The sequence below is a fragment of the Haliaeetus albicilla genome, chromosome 25, assembly GCF_947461875.1.
Source record: "Haliaeetus albicilla chromosome 25, bHalAlb1.1, whole genome shotgun sequence".
NCBI lineage: Eukaryota > Metazoa > Chordata > Aves > Accipitriformes > Accipitridae > Haliaeetus > Haliaeetus albicilla.
In genome coordinates, this window is record NC_091507.1 from 2,099,403 (window position 1) to 2,114,507 (window position 15,105).

Genomic DNA, 15,105 nt, shown 5'->3' on the forward strand with positions numbered 1-15,105 from the left:
AATTCAACAGGCGGTCCAGGGCTGCATGACAGAACCTGTCCAGGATCTTTCCCAAAGTACAGTTTAATTACACTGGAATGGGAATTTTCAGTATCGGGGAAACAGCTACAAAAATGGTGACTTACAGGGTGCTGAAACTTTAAACAATTAATTTCAGTACCTTGTACCAATCATTATTTTGATGGTTTCTTTTACGTCAACATTTTGACTGCTGAATTACATGGGCTTTTCAAAACATTGACACACAACTGCCCAGTAATCTGTGAGTGGGTCTTGGAGCGACATACGGCTGAGCCTAGCGTCGGTGGGGCCAGCCTTTCAACCCACCATACTGAGGTGGGCGGATGATGGTGCCTAAGAAATGGTGCTCTCGCTGCGTGGATTAGCTCTGCCACAAACTCCAGTCTGACACTGGGTAACTTGGTTTTCAGCCCTGAAATCTTGAGCTGGAGGAGGCTGTAGCACTGCGATGGTGCTTAGTTGTGCATTCACTATCAAACTTAATACCTGTTGCGTGACTCTCTACACTAGTTTGCATTCCTTGTTGTGGTTCTGATGATGCCAATAAAGTTTTCTGCTCCATAAAAATATGTATATAATCATATGCATATGTTTTCTTTATGTATATATGTATACACACACATATCTCTACTTATGATTTATGCATGGAATCCCTCATGAAATTCAGGACGAGTCTTCATCCCTGTCTCTCCCCGTGCCACTCCACTGTGGGGTACTTTTTTATAATGAGTGCCCCTGGTTTCTTTTTGGAGAGCTGTAGGGTTTTGTACTTCTTTATATTTCCCTGCTTTTTTCCATGCTTTGTGAAAAGACTGGACTGAGGCCAAGACTGAAGAACAAAACGAGCACTGAATAGATGAGAGATTGTAGGTGGGATGCTGAAGTCTATGCGAAGAGTGGGAGGGCAATTTTGAAAATCAGAACTGGATGTAAAGTTAACACAGGATTGTCTGATTAAATCTGACTTTGTGGAGCAGAAGAATAAGTTTGTGTCAAGGCTGAACTCAGTGAAGTTTAGATTTATTTATAGATAGATAGAGAAAAAAAATTCAACAGGTAGCCTCCCAATACCAATCCTGTCTCAAACTCTCATGTGTTTTGAGACTAAGCAGCTGTATTAGCAGGAGTGTATTATAATGATACCTTTGCTGCCTTCTGAAACTCTGGCAGGAATAGCTCTTCTACAGGTACAAGAGGCACTTCTACTTACCTGCGAGGAAGTTCGACATAAATATCTAGGATGCTATTTCAGTATGTCCAACTATTTAGGAACTTTTGTTAGTCTTCTGAGATGGCAGTAGGCTTTGGCAACAATATTGGAGAAGAGGGTTCATAGCAAAAGCTAAGTAGGTTGGCTTGTCTTCAAGGCGCAGAATTAAGGGAATGAAGACAAAAGAGCTGAGCATATCGTCTTCCTGCTGTACTGCCTAGTTTTAAATTTAAAGTATTTGAAACTTGCCATGCATTACACTTGTAGGAAACTATACATGTTGCCATAAAGTTGTTGAGCTGGAGTAGAAGCTGAAGACGACAGTCAGGGCTGGTGCTCTAAAATGTCGCTTGCTGAATGAAAGCTACTTCTGGGGCAGATGCTAGGATGTCTTTTCTTTTGTTTCCTATATTTCCATGCTTTCAGCTGTAGTATAAATGGGCTCCATACTGTCAGCATGTTTCTTTCTGGCTTGCCAAGAGTGTGGTGCTTACTCCAGGCAACCTCACAGGAGGAGGGTGCAGGAGGTGATGTTGCTTCCAGCTCAGTTTCAAATGTAGCCTATTTTGTTTTCATTTTTATTGCTTTTCCTCAAAAGTCCTTGGTGTGCTTGAGGTTGCCATGTTCTGTCTGTCAGGGTTCTGAATTATTTCCCCCAGTCTGTTTTTTAAATACAAGTTTCTTACACCCAGGAAAACCTTACTAAAGCCATTAGTTAGGATAAAGAAATAATAGCATTTTTTTTAATTACTTCTGTGCTGTTGACTGCCTTTCATAAGCAGAAATGGACCTCCCAGCTGCTTAAGTACATCACCAACTTTTGCTTTCATTTTGATTTTGATTATAGCTTTTCAGGCTCTTTTCTTTGGTAGCTTTCACATCTCTGACGTTTGAGTCGTCTTTGAGACTAGGACTTGATGAGACTTAGCTACTGGAAAAGCCGTACAGAACCATCTATTCACTCTTTAAGGGATTTTTTTTTTTTTTCCCTTTATGTTCCAAATAAAGGTTAGCCATCCACGTATGTTCTGGATTTAGCCTGTTTATTGCCTTTGATTCTCACCAGTGACTGTTACTGCAGTGGACTAAAGCAGTGGTCCAGCTGGAAGCTCGCAGGCTGGCCAGAGAAGTGTATGAAACCCGACAACGGAGCGACATCTATTTTGTCTGCCTGCTTGCTGCCAGGCATTTAGATCGGCAGCAGTTATTGCCATCTTCTTGTGGCTTTACTAAGGGGGTCACAGGACTGGCACCTTCACACTCTTAAGGTCTGCTCACCCTCTTGGACTTACCTGCATCAGTTAACTCGGTGATTTTCTTTCGCTGCGAAGATAACCACTGTCCACGCTTAAGCCTTTAGTTTTGCCATTTCTACAGAAATCCAACACTGAGATCCCGAAGTGCAGTGCAGACTCATGGTTTTTAGTATTTTATGCAGTATTTTGTACTGTGGTAAAAGTGCAGGGTTTTTCTACTGTTATTTGTTCATTAATTTGGATTTAATTTTCCTAGTAATTTAGTATGTCTGAAAGAACAGGCCCCACATTTTTTTTTTTTTTTTTTTAAAGTACTTGCCAGGTATATGACTGATGCACAACTAAAAGCTTGTTGTCATGCTTTGATTTTATCCACATGGAAAATTTGCCTGCTTTTGCATAAGCATTCAGATTGGGTTTTATACTCAAGTCTTAGGTAACTGGTCTAAAGCTGGTCTGAACAAAAGCAATTATGTTGAGACACACACCAAGTGACTGCATGTTTGTTTGTTCTTTCTCTTGAATATTTTTGCATATATCCTTAAAAAAAAAAAGTATCCTACAAGTTGTCTTTAAAATTAGTTGTTTGGAATACATGTCAGTTTTGTTTGAGGGACAGTGTCTGTATTTTAACTTCTGAGTCTTGGATCTCATAGGCTAATCTCAAATTGCGCTGGAAGTATGTGAGAACACTCTTTATTACAGCTCTGTGAAGCCTTTGTAGAAGTGGCAAGTGTGTATTCATCTCCTGAAAGCTTGTGAAGAGTTTGCTGTAGGTTATGATAGAGCTCCTCAGCCTTCAGGAATGTAAACTAGATTCAGTGACATTAAAGATAGATGTTCAAAAGGAATTGGCACACGAACAGAGTTGGGTTTTTAATACCTTTTTTAACTTGTGCGATTGTGCTATTTTACTTGACTGAGCAAAATGATTAAATGTTTTTTGAAAACCTAGATAAAATAGATTAAAACCTTTTTTTTAAAAACTATTTTGCAGCAAATGTGTCTTAGTCTGCAGTGTCTTCACATACTTTGCTCCACTGCTATTCATCTTGAGGTTTGGCTGTAGACTCAGAGCTGTGCTTTAGCAGCAGAAGCCCTTACTGCTCAGCCCCCCTCCTCATTTTCATTTTGGTCTACAGATAAAATGCTGGGCTGAACTCCTGAAATGTAACTAGCCACCTTCCCTGGTTGCTGGTTATCTAGATCAGCCTGGTCTGTACAGAAGGTTTTGCTGAGTATCAGTCTTCAAAGAATCTTTTGTAATTTCTGCCTTTGTGGCTTTGTCTTTTGCCGTGTTGTCATAGGCATAGGCTTGATGTCTCCCAGTCTCATCACGTATTATGAAAAGGATGTATCTGATTAAGGGAGAGAGCATTGGATGAGACAATTTGCTGGCTGAGATTAATGCTCAAAGCACAAGATCAGCACCCATGTTAGCACTGGAGGAAAAGCATATAGTTTTTCTGCCGTGTTTATCAATGATGGGACAGAGTTTTGAAGATGAAGAAATTACTTAAGATAAGTGCTTAAACCCTATCATATATTATATCAATCTGGAACGCAGTAAGAAGGGGGGAGGGGAGAACTTTACACTCATGCATCACTTGAAGCTTTTAGAGGATGATTTAGTAGGGTAGAATTAATGCTTTTGAATAGTTGGGATTGATGGCTTCTGAAGTCTTCACTTCAAGCTCTTGTGGAGTTGATTCTGATATTGTGCCCTGACTTTTTTGTTGCTTGTTTGGGGAAGGGGTTGTCCTGGGAGAAAGTAGGGGAATAGTCTCCGAGCCTGTTAGTTTTGTGTTTGTAAAACATCTGCTCTGAAGTCCTGAGCCTGCCTAACAAAATCTGCTTGCCAGCAGGAAAGCGTGCAGCTGTTTGGAGGAGCAGGCCTCCCTGATGCAGAGTGGGGGGCTTCGTTAGTGGGTTTCCTCCGGCGACAGTCTGTAACCAGCCTTGCACCTGGGTTGAGGTATCTGCTGGACCTGTTGATTTGATTACCTTCAGGAACCCAGCCCATTGCCTCCTCTTGGTTCCTGAGGATACTTCATCTCCTCTACAGATTAACTTCATCCTGCTTATAAAAAGGTCTGCTGAGGTGGGAGCTTCAACTGCGGACTTTTCCTGGACTCCAAGAAAGCTTTTTAGGGAAATGCTTGACCTCAAGTTTTGATACTATGATATGAAATCTTAGGATAAGTCCAAGACCTCTTGGCAGCTGGGCTGAAGCATGTGTCTGAGCAGTAATGCCAAAGCAAAGCAACAGTGGTGGCGACCGTGGTGAGAGAAGAGGATTTGTGCTCCGATTTCTTGCAAGAGAAGGGAACTTTCTCTAAAGGTTGGGTCTGAGGGTTTTTGTGCTTTTCACTAGGCATCTATAGAAATAAAAATGCACAGTAAAATTGTGGGTGTAGTAACTTTAACCAGAAGAGACTGAACTGCAGCTACAAATCTTTGGACTGCTTCCCTCTTCCCACTCTCCCGGTTGAATCTGTTATATGGAACATGCAGCGTGTAGGTTTTAACATCCCCAGCGTTTGCTGAATCTGCTAGGAGTCTTTGCAGCCTGCAGAATCGGCTGCGGCGGCTGGACCAGCGAAGCCTGCCAGACCACAAAGGCCGTTCCTCCATGGTTGCTCCATCATCCTACGCACAAAAAGGGGTGCCTTTGGGCATGTCTGCCCTGTGCAGTCTGGCGTACTGCGAGGCCATTCAGACAAGGAAAGTGATAGGCAAGGTTAATTAGCCTCAGAACAGTACAGCCTGAAATATGTCAGTTATCTTGGGGTTTGGAAGGTGAATAATACCCCTATGTGGTGAGCACGGGGCTGCTCAGAGCAGCCTGGGGACACTTAAAGTCACCTCACGCAGTGCAACATAGACATGTCCTGGTTTTGTTGCTCCCAGAGCCACGTTAGTACAGCTTGTTAGATCGTGCTGCAGTCCGCCTGGATTTAGGGGAATGATCAAACATGTGCTTAACAGCAGCTCTGCACTCGCTTCTAAGCGTGGCTTTAGGTCTCCAACGGCAGACAGCCTTTTAAAACCCAAGTTGTGTTTTCTTAAACATCTTATCCTTTGAAGTATTGCATGTGCATTTTAGGTCACTTGAGCTTGCTTGGATTTTTTTGTGCATTTTTTTCCATTGCAGTTGCCAGTCAGAGAAAGAATTTAAATTTTCCACGGACGTATACATATGCCCACTTTTGCTTTTATGCTTCTCTCGCGCAGTCTTTTGCCGTGGGTGAGCGGAACTTAGTCGGCAAAGAAAGCAAACATCGCCCCCCGCCCCTTGAAAGAGCAGAGGGCATGTGGAATAAATCAAAATGCGAAGCATAATAACAAGATCCCATGGGAAAGGCAGCCTTGCGATTGTGTGCCGGCGTGCACTCCCCTTAGAGACGGCGGCCGGGGGGCTCGCCCCACGGCGGCCGGGGGGGCTCCTTTCTTTCTCGCCCGCGTCTCCCCTCCCGATGTCGCCAATCCATTCACCGCCGAGAGAATTGATTAACGTTCGTCGGGAGCCTTGGGAGACGGGAGGGAAAAAGAGGGGGAGAGCGGAGGGCGAGGGGAAGGGGGCGCGAGCTGGTGATGGCGGTCCCCGCGACGCGGCGAGCCGGGGCACGGTCGGGCGCAGGATGGCAATTTTATAGCTGGGGACCGCGGTGACGTATGGCTGAGCGCTCGCTGGCACGGCTCCTCGTGGACCAGTCAGCGGAGCGAAATTGAAGCTGACAAGACTTTTCTGGCATTTTGGAAAGGACTGTAATCTACTGTAGGGGAGAACAGAGCCACTCAATCACCGCCGCCGTAAATAGGAGACGGAAGGGAGTGAGAAAGGAGGCGAAGAGAAAAAGTGCTTGCTGGGGGGGAGGGGGGGGGCGGCATTTTTGGTGGATGGTATGAAGCCAGCCATGGAAACTGCAGCGGAGGAAAACGCAGAACAAAGCCAAGAGAAAAAAGGTACCCAGGGGTCTAACAATAGCCTGTTTAAATCTTTTCATTCAGGGGGCTTAAAGAGGTTTAGGCCAGTTTTGTCACTTTTTCGAATGGCTCTTAAACAATCATTACTGCATCTTCGGGCTTTCAGCCGTCCTTTCCTGCATGGCTTGACAACAAATTAATAGAGCAACAATCTTTCTGTCTGCGTCTGTATTTGCTCTGAATCTGTCCTAACCCTGCCCAAAATTATGTTTGCGAAAGAAGTCTTGTAATTGCTGCGTCTTTGACGGATTTTGGAAAATTTGGTTTACAGAGGTAGTGTGTGCCTGTGTGTTTGCATGTCATTTTCAGAGCCGTAATCTGTTGTTTTCATCGAGACTAGCCATGTAGCAAGGCTTTGCAATGCAGTGTGGGAGACCTAGGTTATAATAACATATAATAGATTATAATACCACACAACCTTCGTGTATTTAGCTTGATACCAAATGCTACTCTTATTTTTAAATTCCTTTTCCTTTTCTATGGTGTTGTCTGGCAAATTTTGCTTTTGTAGACATCTGCCTGTGCTATGATAATGGGGAATAGTGCAATGAGTTTCACAACATTAGATTTCAGGATGTGTTAATCACCAAGAATTGCTGCTTTTTGGAGAGAACAATTCCATGGTAGTGGTTCTGCAGTAGGGAGACAGCAGCACAGAAGGAGAGGTGCTTCATCCATCCCAGCCTTACAGGTGATTTATTTGGTCCGGAGTGCTGAACTTCAGAGGGTAAACTGAACTAGCAAAGGATGTTTTTTTTCTGCATCACACAATTTGTGCCAAATAAATGTCCCTCTTCAGTGTAGCAGACTACTGTACTAATCATAGCAAGATCTTTTTGCTAAATGATACAGCAGTAATAAAACTATTACAATTTCCACTGCCCTTTTACATAAGTCATATTATACTTTTGAACCTGTTGTGTGTCATTTATAACCAATCTGAGTATCTCACAGGCATAAGCAGCTGATACACAACTAATACATTTCCCCAAGTAGAATTGGTTTCATTTATTGTTAAACAGTTCAGATATGAATGTAATGATAAACGCCAGTACTGTCCAATACCAGATTTTGTTTTCCTACTTTGAATCTGATTCCTCCTACACACTTTGTATAATTCAAACCTAGCTTCAGTTTCAAGTAAATGAAATTTGTCAGGTGATTAGACATAGTACTACATAATCCCTTAGGGATTTCACAGAAGGAGGTCCACTGATGAGAGATTAAACTCTGAAAGCCATTAGTGTATGTGGACAATAACCCACCTCACTGCAGATTTTGAGTAATTAATGTACAAAATGCCCTAAATACCTTGACTGTAAAACCACCTTGAACTCGTAGATCATTCTTCAAAAATTACAGCAATTTTTTCTTCTGACTGATGAGTTTCTTTTAAACTGATAGAACTCATGTACCATAAACACCAAAGAAAGTTATCTGTATGCATTAGCAGCTGTGCAAAATGAAATGTGTTGCTGAGTGTGTTTATGATGAGTTTATGGTTTCCCTTTTATTTTGGCAAGGATGAAAGCACAACATGTAGAACAGTAAATCTGTTACTAAGTCAAGGTGGTCGATCTGTTGCTTTCATAGGATGCAAGCAGGGGAACTTCTATCTTAATTTTACCACCCTTTCCTAGTTTTTCTGTGGTAATTTTATACTGTGGATCTGTTACATAGGTATGTGTATGTAACACTTCAAGGCTTTGTTCTTGCCAGTTTCCTAATTTCTGAAAGCAACACATGGTCTCTCACATTATGCTCTTTATTTCTATTCACTTAAATTCCCAATATGTTTCACAGCAAATTAAAATGCAGAAAGCTGAAGCAGCCCTACTCCTAGTTTCAATAGCGAAATAAATAGCCCAAATCCCCCTGCAAAGTTACTGCCATGAAGCGGTGATTCGGTTTTGGGGGACAGATTTTCCAAAGTGCTAAGACTGTTGAGCCTAGTCGGGTTTTTAGATGGGCTCAGCAGGCATCAGGTACCTCTGAAATGGCAGGATTTTTCAAAAGGGCTCTTTCACCAGCAGTTCTCATGGAGGAAAATGAGCTTTTTCTCTGTGTGAAGAACTTCGAGGAAAATGCCGCTGCTTCATTTTGGGGTACAAAACAGAAGCTGACCCCTTTAAAAATGTGTCCGTTTACTGTCTGGACCGGATCTCTTGCTTGCTGTGCCTTACATGCTTGCCAGGCTTGCAACATTTGCTTCTTCCTCTAAGATCCCACCTGGACTTAGTGTAGTGGGTGTCCTTGGTGAGATGCCCTAGACCCAGTGATTGCAAGGCAACTGCCACAGCTTGAAGCAGTCGAAGTGTTATCACAAAGCCTTTTAACTCTTCCTCCCAGAAATGAATTGCAAACTCTAAGGAGATAAAACGACATCTGAAGGAGTTTGGGGGATGTCGCTATTGCTAAGACTGAGCAAGAGAAGATCCTGAGCATTTCACTTTGGGTATTCAGGTTCACACACAGTATGCTTTGCACTGCTGAGTTCTGGGGAAAGTATCTGCATTTAAATAATAGCAAATCATACTTTTAAGCTAAGAGGGTTTTTCCCTTTACCAGAATTTCAAACTACAGGTTTCTGGGTTGTGTTTTTGAATGCAAGGACCTCCTCAAGGATGTACTGTAATTGTATAGAATAAATACTTGGAGGAAGTTGAGTTGGGACTACATGCTGCCTATATACAGGGCTCCCTGTACTCGGGAGAATGCTGGAGAGCAATACTGCTCAAGCACTTGGAATGAGCAACGAGATCTATTTTCAGTTCGAGCACTTAATACAGTCAGATCTGAACAGTGGTGTCACATAGGTACTGGTTTATGTTTCCCATCCCTCTGGCAAATGTGGATGGCCAGCTATTTTGGATTGCAGCATAGCTGAGACAATTTAAGCAAGCTAATGTGCTTTATGAATAATTACTGATTGATAAATGAAAATCATTGAACTTAGATTTTTAAAGTTTGCTAAATTGTATATGAATTCCAGTTTTATATTTTCGTAATTACTTTCATGAATCCCCTGCCTGATTCAGGCAGTGATATTACCCAGCTGATGGATTCAGTGTTTATCAGACATTTGTTTCTCTGCACCCAGATGAGTGGCTGCTGCCCCAGTTTTTTTAATTGGAAATGGAACAACACCCATGTTGATGCAGATAAGAAATAAGTCAGCTTTATACTGCGTATCAGGAGCCCTTATCAGAGGAGAACACCATGAGCGAGCCGAAGCAAAATGTTTAACAGATACTTTACAGGGCTGCAGGACAGATTGGATGCATTTTAAAGATGAAGGTTTACAAATTATTACAAATGACAGGGTTTATCTTGCAGCCATTAAATTAAATCAAAATGTGAGGACTGGGCAGGCAGATTTACTGAGGTGGAATAAATAAGAAAAACGAAATGCCGTTTTGCATCAGCAGTGAAGGATATAGATCCTGATATACATTAACAGAGACAAGAAGTTTCCCTCTTAATTTAACTATGAGAAATACTACCAAGTTGCAAAATTCAAAAGACAAAGTAAAACCCAACTGTGGATGACCATGGTGAATTCACCAGTTACACATGGGAGGATGGAAGGAAGACCATTACACTAGGATATAGGTTCCTTGTATGAATGCATACGATGTTCAAATTGTATATGCTGTGCTGAGGAATAATGAAAGCCAGCCTGACCAGTTGTACCAAAGGTTCCTTTTAATTGGCTCTTCCCTACTAATGAGCTCTCAATGAAAGAAAACCTCGTGCTCAGGAGTGGTTGTGAGCTTTATTATTTTCATCATATATGAAGCAAACTTTCCACTTTTAAACTTTAAATAGACAAATATATGCTATTCAAAAATACAAAGAAAATACTTCTCAAGACAACTGTACAACTGTGTGCGGTAGTGTAAGTGAAGCTGCTAAAATGCAGCGTAAGAAAGGAGTGAATTAATGAGCAGTTTATTTCACTTTTAGTGAAGTTCTTTTTACACAGTGAGCTTATGACATTTTGATGCATCACAGATAGATGTATTTTTCGTTACAGCAAATTGAAAAAAATTACTTTTTTTATATACGTGTTACAGTTATTAATCAAAATGTACCCCCTTAATGTTAGGCTCTCACAGTGATATCCGAGCTGTCAAGCCGTTTAAAGATTTTTAGTATGCTGCATATTTTTTCCCATTTCAAGCAGTTTATTGGTGTTTTAGATCCCCTGAAAACAGCAACTGCTTTAAGTATAAGTCCCTGAAGAATACGACTGTAGAAAGAGAGGTCCAGCCCAGGGAGAATCTGGGACACGCGATATTCTGGGGATAATAATTTGGCAGGCTTAGTGATTTAGGTTTTAATGAATAGGATTTGGTTTCTAAATAGGAGGGGGTTGAAAAACACTCAGCGAACGTACTCATACTGGTCTGAATGACCTCATGAAAGCAGAAAACCTAGACATATGTGCCACTGGATGCGGTGGGGGGCAGCCCAGATGGCACTGCATGTACACAATGGACTCCGCAGTGGGAGCAAAGGGGCTAAAGAGGGGAGCGAGGAGGGCTGGGGAAGTCCCCTTTGGTTTCTCTGACCCTTCCCCATTTTCTGGCCAGCCTTGCTCCTAATGAAGTATTCATCGCCAGATCATAAATGACCAAAGGACAACCCTCTCTTTGCTCCCGCTTCGTCAGCTGCGACAGATGAACGTCCCAACTGCTTGTTTCCTCTAAAACCATACGCTAAAGGCAGCAAGCACGAGGGTGTTGGGCACTGGGGATTTTATTACAGGTGTGCAAGACGATTCGTCCCAATAACTATTGAACCCCACGGTCGCCATCGGTGTGCCCGCGTGGCGTGACGTGAAGATGTCGGTTCTGTAGCTGGCGCGTCTGTGCAGGGTCGAGCACAACCTGCTTCAGCCTCCAGATGCGTGAGCTGGGCTGTGCGTGGAGGGTGTTGCAACCTAGACCTGGGAATGCAATTAGTGTAGTTAGTTCCTCAAAAAGCAAAAGGTAAATAAGTAATTTAAAGCTGTTTCCTTTCCTAAGTACCCAGGGTACAGAGTTAAACTCTAATTCATACGTACTGTGTGCAGGAGCTGTTATGGCACTGAAGCCTGCGGGGTTTTTGTCCTGGTGAAGATTTTGCATGAGTGGGCCTGGGTGGGTCCCAGCGAAATCACCAGAAGATGCTCTTCAACTTCAGATGTCATGCCAGGCGTGCAGTAAGGGCTCCCAAACAGCCATTGCTAAGTGGCTCTTCGCAGAGCAGTGGAAAAACTGAGATCCCTTATGGAGTTTGAACCGGCTCCTAAAGAGGGGAGCCCTGTTACTGCAAAACCAGAAACTGCTAATTAAAAAAACCCAACTTCATAGAATATTTTCACTTACAGAAATGATGCTACAAAGTTTACGTGCTGTCTTCATGTTTCAGGGTTTGACGTTGGTCCCACAGCAGAGAGCGGTGACTTCACCGGTGCCCCCCCAGCTAAGGGAGAAAGCCAACTGCCTGCGCTGCTGCTCTGAGCAAGTGGTTTCCTAGCCACTGCAGGAGAAATCTCAAATTGTGGGTTCAGGCCTGGTAGGATAAAATCCTTTTGGTGTCAAGGATTTGGTCTAGATGCTGCAGTGCAAATGAAGACTCTTTTTCTTCCTGGAAGTCTTTGCAGCTGGTTGTTTTTTAATTTATTTATTTTTAAATCTGAATCTGTTACCGATGTCCAGTAAGTAGCTTCAAAAAAGCAGGGAGCAGAGTTGGGATGGAGGGGGGAGACAGTATGCAGAACTAGCAAGGAATTCTGTTGTTTTCCATTTTGTATCCTGTTCAATTATTATGGCGTTCCTTGTGATCTCATAAACAGGATTGTTCCTGTGTAAGCAAAAGGAGATGATACCATCCCAAATGTGCACAGTCATTTTGGAACAATACTTTCAACACATTTTGAATTTGGTTATGCTCATGAGAAGTGGAATTTGCCTTTCCTAAAAGAAAGGGTAAAGCATACAAAACAGAATAATGTCTTTTAGGAAAAATATACTACCTGATACCTGCTTGCTGGTTGGTGCGTGAGTAGCAGAGAGGGGAGAAGTACCAAGCCACAAGTATCCTTTAGGGAGCCATTGATACTAAGTTTGCATCCCGAACCCAAAAGACTGTTTTAGTATTGGAATTCATTTGCTGGTGTAGGAGACGAACAAATTATTGTTTCAAATCTCTACATCCAACATTTAGATTTGAGGCCAAGGTTTTTTCTCTTCTTGACGTATGTAAATGTGGCTGTGCCAGACTCCTCATTGCACCAGCAGCAAAACCATAAGAGAGGGACCAGGTCGAGGACCTTCCTAGCCCCTCACAGACCAGAAATTTATGGCATTCCTACTCCCCCTGCCCCCCAAAATTCATCTCTGACCAAGTCTACCGCAGATGGGTTTTCAGCACTGTAACCTTCACTTCCTCCACCTGGCGAAATGCTGCTGAGTTGGATTTATTTTGGCTGGAGATGACGATTACTTTTTTTGTCTGTCTACCTTTCTCTGACAGCCTAACAAAGCCATAGCAGTACCGAGGGAGGGCACGTAGGTTCAAAAGTAGTTTGATGTTTTGCCATTGGCCTCTTTCAGGGAGCTTGGAAGCCTGTGCTGATGAGTGTGCAATGAGTGTGCGAGTGGATCAAGTGTGTTACAGCACGTGGGGTCTCACTGCTGAGCTTCGTCAGTCCTCTGAAAAGATTAGGAGAAGGATAACTGCTCTCCTTCGTTGTACACTTGGGACAAGTCTGTTTCAACATACATGAGCCTATGTGCATTAAAGCCCATGAATTTTTTTGTTGTTTTTTATGTAAGAAAGTAATGGAGCAAACTCCCGTTTGCCCTACCTCTACACATGACAATAACCATTTTCTTTGACAGATTTAGGGTCTTTTAAAAAAACAGGTAATGTGGTTTTCCATGACTTTGTCTTCCTTTACTTCTGGAGCAGAGCTCTGCCATGGATAGAGAGAGATGTGAGAGTGGGGGGAGCGGGGAGGAATAGGGAGTCCTTCCTTATGTGTTTAATTCAAATCCTAGGTGGAGTTTTAGCTATTCAACCTTTCTTAACACCTCTGTCAGCATTTCCCTGTCCATAGTCCTTTCCACCCCCTCCCTTGGTTTATAAGGTTATATTGTTTCTGAAACTACAGCGTGTTTTTCTGGGCTCTTATTTTTAAAGTTAAATGACTGAAAGTACTGAACTAAAACTTGCTGGTGACACTGACTTTTTACCACCTAAAATTGGCAGTGATCACCAGACCAGAAATGGAAATTGGCAGGTACCACTGGATGTACAGGAGTTCAAGGCCACACCGGTACCATCATGTGCCAGCATTGAGAGGCAATATTAGTCCTTTGGGGATTCAAGGTAAATAAAGGGCTGGGTGAAAGGGAAATGGAGAGTTCAGAAATGGTAGTAGCATAAACCTAATGCTTTGCACTAGTCCTAACAATTTAAGATAAATGTTCTTCTATTTTTCTTGTTTTGTTTGTTAAGGATGTAAGGAGTCTAGTTCTTGCATATGAATATAAATTTAAATTTCGTTGCTAATGCTTGAAAGACAATAATGTGTGGTGAGGGACACCTCCCTTTTAACTGTGCTGCCCAATTGCTTCAAAACTGTTTACAGATGAGATGGCATAGTATGGGTTTTGTATGCAGGTGAATCTATCAAACTGATCAGCCACAAATGCAGTAATTGACACTAAAGCAGTGACAGCACATCTGATTCACCGGTCTCCTACAATATGCTTCCTTAGACAATGTGCCGTGGTTTTGTTGCATTTTTCTCTTGCTAGAAGCAGTAAGTGCATGTGTCAGAGCCTAAAGGAGGATTTCAGCTGAGGCTTTAAAGATTCTTTGGGGATTCCACATGCCTGTCCTTTTTGATATCTGGCTCGAGTCCTCAAAAGATCCTATTTTATTTTCCTGAAGCTTCATTTTAAGAGTTTGGGGGGGATTTTGCTTTGAAGCATCTCAGAGAGGCACCTGAAATCAAGCATCCGATTGATTGCATTGGAAAATTCCAGTCTGACTGAGGGTTAGCACAGCAAAGGATATAAATGCTCAGAGATACCATTTGCAGCTAGCTCTATCCAGCAATCCTCTTCTCTTTATGGAGCTGGTTGACTGAAGCCTGCTTGACAGCTTGTTTGCTGGAGATGCCTGCCTCCTCATCAGAGACTTTAACAGCAACTGCAGGGAAATATTGACCAAAGCTTGCTGCTTAATCCTTCCCTTTTCCATTATATTTGCACACATGTTTGTTCTTTAGGATTCAAATGTTTATGTATTTCAGAATGGGGTGGTTTTTTGGTTTTGGGTTGTTTGGGATTTTTTTTTTTTTTTTTTTTTTGCAAATACTTAAGTTGCAAATCATGATCTCCATCTTCAATACCGGTATTCATTTTGGCCATATTTTATGATAAATGACCTGGGTGACAGACTCGGTGCTTCTAGAAGACGTTCCCAAACTTCAGATCAGTGCACATGGGATATTTTATACACCAGAGAAATGCTTCAGGAAGGAACAGTAGATTATGAACGCTGCCTTCCTGGGCTGTGCAGGACATGGAGGGAGCAGGCCAGGTGCCCAGTTTCAGGGTCTTGTGCCCCTTC

General features: G+C 42.5%; 1 protein-coding gene across 7 annotated transcripts in view; it reads left to right on the forward strand.

Moving 5' to 3' along the window:
- The window catches only part of GPM6B (glycoprotein M6B), a 111,893-nt gene that overhangs the window by 73,265 nt on the left and 23,523 nt on the right, over nt 1–15,105 (forward strand). The window contains exons 1-2 of one of the 7 annotated variants that reach the window (XM_069770378.1): nt 6,174–6,453; nt 13,735–13,854. The exons of 2 other annotated variants lie outside the window; for them this stretch is intronic. In XM_069770378.1, coding sequence (XP_069626479.1) covers nt 6,393–6,453; nt 13,735–13,854 — 181 coding nt within the window. In that variant the 5' untranslated portion in view covers nt 6,174–6,392. Of the gene's footprint in view, nt 1–6,173; nt 6,454–13,734; nt 13,855–15,105 lie in introns of those variants that run through there. 4 more of the 7 variants (XM_069770376.1, XM_069770377.1, XM_069770383.1 and 1 more) reach the window with 4 other exon arrangements.